The 7,480-nt window shown below is 37.5% G+C and overlaps 1 protein-coding gene across 1 annotated transcript in view; it reads left to right on the top strand.

Annotated features, from left to right (window-relative positions):
• The first annotated feature begins 4,812 nt into the window (after positions 1-4,812).
• The window catches only part of LOC116033713 (beta-1,6-galactosyltransferase GALT31A), a 9,050-nt gene continuing 6,382 nt past the window's right edge, over positions 4,813-7,480 (top strand). The window contains exons 1-6 of the mRNA XM_031276479.1: positions 4,813-5,303; positions 6,172-6,271; positions 6,352-6,413; positions 6,560-6,771; positions 6,850-6,913; positions 6,998-7,070. Coding sequence (XP_031132339.1) covers positions 5,197-5,303; positions 6,172-6,271; positions 6,352-6,413; positions 6,560-6,771; positions 6,850-6,913; positions 6,998-7,070 — 618 coding nt within the window. The 5' untranslated portion in view covers positions 4,813-5,196. The remainder of the gene's footprint in view (positions 5,304-6,171; positions 6,272-6,351; positions 6,414-6,559; positions 6,772-6,849; positions 6,914-6,997; positions 7,071-7,480) is intronic.

Here is a 7,480-nt window from a genome sequence, read left to right as displayed (position 1 = left end):
CATTGTTTCCTTTTGTTATTATGGCCACATTTGCCTTACATAATTATATTCGGAAGAATTCACAAGATGACATAATGTTTAATGTGCTTGAGCAGCATTCAGATTACATACCGCCCGATGAACTTCAAGATTCAAGTAGTAATACCTCCATCAACGAAAGTTTAAGTCAGACCTCTGCTGAGATGAAGGAGATTCGCAACAATATTGCTACTTCATTATGGGATGCTAGATCATGATTTACTAATAGTTTTATTTTCAAACGTTAAATTTTAATATGTAAACAAACAAATTTAAATTTTATGAAGATGCCCTTTTTAGTCTTTTTACATTTATCAGCTTATCAAAAAGCTAATTTACCAAACACTTTTAAACATAACAGCTAGCTTAACAGCTCACCAGTTTCAGCCCCTATCATTGTTTCCTTTTGTTATTATGGCCACATTTGCCTTACATAATTATATTCGGAAGAATTCACAAGATGACATAATGTTTAATGTGCTTGAGCAGCATTCAGATTACATACCGCCCGATGAACTTCAAGATTCAAGTAGTAATACCTCCATCAACGAAAGTTTAAGTCAGACCTCTGCTGAGATGAAGGAGATTCGCAACAATATTGCTACTTCATTATGGGATGCTAGATCATGATTTACTAATAGTTTTATTTTCAAACGTTAAATTTTAATATGTAAACAAACAAATTTAAATTTTATGAAGATGCCCTTTTTAGTCTTTTTACATTTATCAGCTTATCAAAAAGCTAATTTTACCAAACACTTTTAAACATAACAGCTAGCTTAACAGCTCACCAGTTTCAGCTCCTAACTTATAGCTTTTCAGCTTTCAGCTCCTTTTCAGCTTTCAGCTACATTTTCAGCTAGGTTTGCCAAACATAGCCTAAGTAGTAATTATATATATATATATATATATATATATATATATATATATATATATTCAAAATGAAATATAAAATAATAAATTGTACACTAAATATCAACCTAATATCAAAACGTCATGTGCTATTCTGATTAATACCTCATCAACAATAACGTGCTAATTAAGTAACATTAAAATTTAATTACGTTAGTTTACAAAGGGTAAATCACCGATTTGGTCCCTCAATTGTTGGCGAACTGTCAATGTAGTCCTTCAACTCCATATTCATCAATTTGACCCCCGAAATAAATTAAGTTTGGTCGACTTACTCCTTCCCAAGGTTGAAAAAGACGCTAGGCGCCCGATTTCTTTTATTTTTATTTTTATTTTTTTTTAATTTAATAAAGGTCATTAAAGGGAAGTGTGGTGGATGTGGAATCATGGATCTCGCTAATATTAAGAAAAATTAATGAAATCTCAGAAATCAGATCTCAAAAATTAATGGAACCATGGCCAAAACTCACAGATCTCATAAATCAGATTTGAAATAATGAAATCTCAAAGGCCAAAGCTCCATCGCCATCCATCTCAAAGCTCCATCTCATATCTATGGCGGTGGATCTCGTTGCGCCATCCATCTCAAAGCTCCATCTCAGATCTACGACGGTGGATCTCGTTGCACTATCCATCTCAAAGCTCCATCTCAGACCTGCGGCGGTGGATCTCGTTGCACCATCCATCTCAAAGCTCCATCTTAGACCTACGGTGGTGGATCTCGTTGCGCCATCCATCTCAAAGCTCCATCTCAGATATACGACGGTGGATCTCGTTGCGCCATCCATCTCAGATCTACGTCGGTGGATCTCGTTGCGCTATCCATCTCAGATCTACGTCGGTGGATCTCATTGCGCCATCTATCTCAGATCTACGGCGGTGGATCTCGTTATGCCATCCATCTCAGATCTACGACAGTGGATCTCATTGCGCCATCCATCTCAAAGCTCCATCTCAGATCTACGGCGGTGGATCTCATTGCGCCATCCATCTCAAAGCTCTAGATAGGCGACCTTCAAAGCTCCAAACTCGTCAGCGGCGGCGGCGGTGACAGGTAGTGGCGGCTTCGTAGCAGTTCGATTGGTGGCGGTGGTGGCTGTGGTTACCTCAAACAAAGGCGGCGGTTACCCATCTGACGTCTCTCTCATTGCATGTAGTACAAAGGCTTCTTCCGACGTAGTTGCAGACGCAGTACATCGCCTCTCGTCGCTTTCGTCTCTCTCGTCTCTGCTTTGCTTTTTCCGGCGAAAAGGGGGGGGGGGGGCTGAGACGGGACTTCTGGCTAGGCGGTCTAGGTGCCGCCTAGAGCGCCTAGGCGGCCTTTCGCAAAGGAGGCCGATTCCGAGCTTCCTCGTGGCGGCCAACGGCCGCCTAGACGCGATTTTTAGAACCTTGCTCCTTTCGGCCAGATTCCGTTGTTCAGCCGGTGAGGATCCCATTTAAGCATGAGCAATTTGGATTTTTCATATGTTAACACTCTCTCTGGTATGTTCTAGGAACTCTGATGCTTTGTTCATAAACAACGCAAGAGTTCACACTATCGCTCTCACCCACAGTCAAAGCTTTATCTTCGAATCGTTATGAATAATCAAACGCTGATATTTTTCAAGATTAGTATCCCCATCTTAAACTTCCCTTACCAAAAAAATCCTTCTTTAGTGCTTTCGGAGAAAACAGAGAGTCATGGCAGGCAGCAACGAAATCCACGCTAATGAATCCCAGGTGCGTGTGTTCTGAGGCAATATTTCTCCTTTGTTGGTTGATTGCAGAAGGGTATTTGGTTTTGGCTTGATTTTCCCTTGCTCTCATGATTTGTGTTGGAGGTTGACCTTATTATCCACTAAGAAAGTTTGGGTGTTGGGAACACCCAATGTTTGATTTTAGGAAAAAGTTTGAAACTTTACATTTAATTTTAGGATTTGGGTAGTGCCTATTTATGGATTGCTTTGTTTGTCACGGATCGAGCAACAGTCTTTGTGAAATCAAAATAAGCTTTTGTTTTGCTTTCCTATTAGGTGGGTTTGGGGTTTTTCCTATATCTTTCTACTTTATTTCTTTATCTGGGTATGCATAATTATTTTTAGAATTTTCCTTTACTGCTGATTGCTATTAATGGATTGAACTGAGAAGCCATCAACCCCCCAATCATGTCTGCAATGATCTATCAACGAGGCCTCAGTACTTAGCAATGTCTATTACATTTAAGGGACTATCTCTTTTTTTGGTACTTTGAAGATGTTTCTCTAATTTCTATGTTTTCTTAACTTTTTTTGCAGAGTGTGGTTCCACTCAACACCCGAGGAAGAGAGAGAAAGAACAGTGAAGAAAGAAAGAGAGAGAGGGTTGAACATATGAAAAGTTCAAATTGCTTATGCTTAAACGGAGTTCTCACCGGCTAAACGACGGAATGCGGCCGGAAGGAGTTCCCAACACCTAAACTTTCTTTAGGGGAGACTAAGGTCAATCTCCAACACAAATCATGAGAGCAAGGGAAAATCAAGTTAAAACCAAATACCCTCCTACAATCAACCAGCAAAGGATAAATCTTGCCTTAGAACACACACACCTGGGATTCATTAGCATGAATTTCGTTACTGCCTGCCATGACTCTCTATCTTCTCCAAAAGCTCTAAAGAATGATTTTTTTTTCTGTAAGGTAAGCTTTAGACGGGGGCACTGATCTTGAAAAAGAGCAGTGTTTGATTATTCATAACGATTCGGAGATAAAGCTTTGATTGCGGGTGAGAGCGATAGTGTGAACTCTTGCGGTGTTTATGAACAAAGCAACAGAGTTCCAGAACACACCAGAGAGAGTGCTGAACATATGAAAAGTCCAAATTGCCCATGGTTAAACGGGGTTGTCACCGGCTGAACGACGGAATGCGGTCGGAAGGAGTAAGTTGACCAAACTTAATTTATTTTGGGTGTCAAATTGATGAATATGGAGTTGATGGACTACATTGACAGTTCGCCAACAATTGAGGGACCAAATTGGTGATTTGCTCTTTACAAATTTAACATAATTATTGGATTTTTTTCAAGTTAAAAGATTCAATTTAGTTTTGCCTAATTGTAAGTAGTGAATTGTTTATTTTCTTTAATTAGGAATTATTTTTGATTTCTTTGTTAAAAAAAAGGAGAAAAAGTTTCAATTTATATAAAGGCAGCAAAATCCAATTTTTGTTTGGGTAAATTCTATTTTCTATTCTTAAAATAGTAAAAAAAAAAAAGTTATATCAGATATGTAAATTTTAAAGTTAAAACTAAAAAATAAAAATAATTTTGTGTTTAGATTTAATTATACCAAGATTAAGTTGCCTATGTATCTTGATAAAATTAAGTTCAAGTCTAAAATTTTATTTATTTTATTTATTTTAACTTTAAAATTTAAATATTTGATATAACCATTTAAAAAAAAAATTCATAATGAATTTTTTTTTTAAATGAAGTGTTAAATTTGAATTATTTTAAAAATATTAAATAGAATTTTTAAAAAAATCCTGATTTGAATCGACTTGATATTTTCTAAAACCGACAATGTCGGTTCAGAATTGGAACCACGGTCACCCCTAAATCAGCTATAACCTATTGTTAACTTGCTATAGGAGGTAAAAAGGATTTAATTGCATCAACTTTTTCAAGTTCAATGGCTTGTTTGGACTTTGGAGCCTTTTAGAGTTTGATGACTTAATTGCACTTTATATAAAAAATGAATGACTTATTTGACTCTTATCCACTTTAAAATAATAGGATTCCTTATAGAAACCTGAGGGGTCAAAATCTAATTATTTCAGAAAAGAAGGAGCAAAACGAAAACATGATTGAGCTAAGAAGGAAGTGGTAATTTCGAATTTGGAACCCAGGAGTAGTGTGCCTGTGCAGTGAGGTGTGAAATTTGTCTGTTTGGGAGTATTTATTGAAGTGTTGTATTCCGTATCTCTCAAGAATTGGAAAATAAAAAAGTTCATTGGTTGGTAGTTTGAGGTTTCAACTTTGGTCCCGTGAAGTCATTTTCAATTGTGCTACTTTGGCTCCGAGACGTGGTAGCATAGAATCAAGATTCTACCTTTTTCGTTCCCCCACCGTTTCTTCTTCTTCTTCTTCTTCGGTGTTTCATCTTCAATGTTGGGCTTAATGAAGCCATTAGTTCCCTGTTTTTGTTTAATGGCTGTAATTTAAGGGGTTTAAGCCTTAAGGAGCGTTTAAACTTGTGCAGCTGTGAGCTGGGTTCTTGTCTCAGGTGTTGTACTGTGTGGATTGGTAAAAATGGGGACTAGGCCGCCTCTGTATAAGTCCGGGAAGGGTGTATCTTCAAGATGGGTCTTCTTGCTTTGCATTGCCAGCTTTTGCTTGGGTGTTCTTGTTGTTAACAGGTCTTTCTCAGCTTTCTGTTACTGCTTTCATTATTGATTATTTTGTTTTCTTGAAATAGATGCTTGATCGATCTTCTCCGTTTTGAGCTTGATAGCACCAAATTTATGGTATGCTAGCAGATTTGATCGTTGTAATGGGATGGGATCCCCCCCTTTCTACGCGGGGTTGCACCATAATTTCATTTTCTTTGGGGTGGGTATTGGTAGGGAACCCAGATTTAAAACCATGTCTTTCGATATACTGTAATTTTGGCACTGATTTAGGGAGGGGTTCAAAGCTTCAGTTTTTGAACTCTTATGTTTGATACGGAGTATTTCTTTGTGTGTGGAGTTCGGTTCATCCCTTTCTAACTGGGAGATTGGAGGAACATTTCGTGCCTTTTCATTTTCCACAAGAACAAGCACTGGTTTTGATTGAAATTCTAGCAATTCACACCAATTTTGATCCATGATCATTAGACTGTAGAAACAAAGTTACCTGTATGGCTGTATGTATTCTTTGCCACATCTCATTTTGGTTAATCAATGAAAATTTGTATCTTTGAAATAATACTCAAACCTGGAAATCTGTTTTCTAGGATTTTTATTGGTTTTGTACAATTCATTAAACTTCCCCTAGGCAGCATGAATCTACTGAACACCAGCAATGGTGTTTGGCATAGGCTGTTCAATTCACTGCATGAATAATGTTCAGGATTTCTACTGCCTAGATTCTGTAAATCAGTTTGTTGCCACTTGCATTGATTTGGCCATGTGATTTCACTGGTCTAGTTTCAACTGCTTGTATAGTGTGGTCCGTGTGGACATTCTTAACATATGTTTCTTCAAATTTAAATGCTTTGACAGTTTGTTGTAAGTTGTTTTCTAGGTTGTGGTCAGTGCATGGACCCATCAAAACATCACAGGGTTTTTCTCCAAAACAACTCAACTCAGGAGATTCGCTCCCTGTTCCTAAGTGCCAACAAAAGGCAAGTTCAGGTGATGAATAATGTTCTAGGCCTTTTAAACTTTACTATAGTAACTTAGATGGCATTCATATTTATTGCAGGAAGCTTCTTTTCAGGAAAGAGATATCCTATCTCGAGTTTCCAAAACACATGATGTGATCATGTAATTCCATTTCCCACCTTTGTTATGAATTTAATTTCTTCTACGATGTTAATCACAAGTATCAAGAGACTTAGTTTTGGATGCGCTGTTTAGAATCTATTTACTCTGTTCTATTTAACACTGCATCAATGGGTCAAATGTTTCAGGGAATTGGATAAAACAATATCTTCACTGGAAATGCAGCTTGCTTCAGCCAGAGCTACTCAAGCAGACAATGCAGAAAGATATGTGGAAGGTGGAAAACTAGGGAGTGAACCTTTGAATAATCGCCGAAAAATCTTTTTTGTCATGGGGATCATTACAGCTTTCAGCAGCAGAAAGCGCAGAGATTCAATTAGAGAAACCTGGATGCCTAAAGGTTCATTATCTGATTTGTAATTAGCTCCTTTGTAGACAATGTATATTTGGTTGTTCAATTTATTTTGATCTGTATCAGGGGAAAATTTGAAGAAGTTGGAGAAAGAAAAAGGTATTATAATGCGTTTTGTGATAGGGCACAGGTAAGTTTTGCAATTATGAAACTAATTTTGATACAGGGCCATCCTTTGTTGCTTAATTAATGAGATATATTTTTCACTGTTCAGTGCCACTCCAGGCGGAGTCTTAGACCGTGCTATTGATGCTGAAGAAACACAACATAAAGATTTCTTAAGACTGGTATTCACTTCTTTTGGCACACATGACATAAAAGCTGTGGCCTTCTGTTTTTCTTTGACCTTTTATTTTAGTCTTCTCAAATCTTGTAGATGAGAAAAGGATGTAGTGTGTCCTTAAAATTCAAACCAACATATTCAATCTAATGCTAGCATAGTAAAAGACTGATATTGCACAACTTTAATTGTTGATATCAGTAATTTGTTTGTATCGTTTGATGATTCATAACCAGCCTTTTCCCTTTTCCCCTTTTGGGCATAGAGGCAAGGTTTGTCTGGAATTGATGGTCTTTAGATGAGAATTCTTCATGCTGCCAGTGATTTAAGATGATTGAGTAATCCGACAATGTTCATAGAACTACCTGACTCTCAAAGCATTTCCTGAACCTGGGAGATTTGGGGGGGGGGGGGGGG

Source organism: Ipomoea triloba, chromosome 10, assembly GCF_003576645.1.
Source record: "Ipomoea triloba cultivar NCNSP0323 chromosome 10, ASM357664v1".
NCBI lineage: Eukaryota > Viridiplantae > Streptophyta > Magnoliopsida > Solanales > Convolvulaceae > Ipomoea > Ipomoea triloba.
Note: the sequence above shows the minus strand (reverse complement) of the source record. Positions and strands in the feature narration are given on the sequence as shown.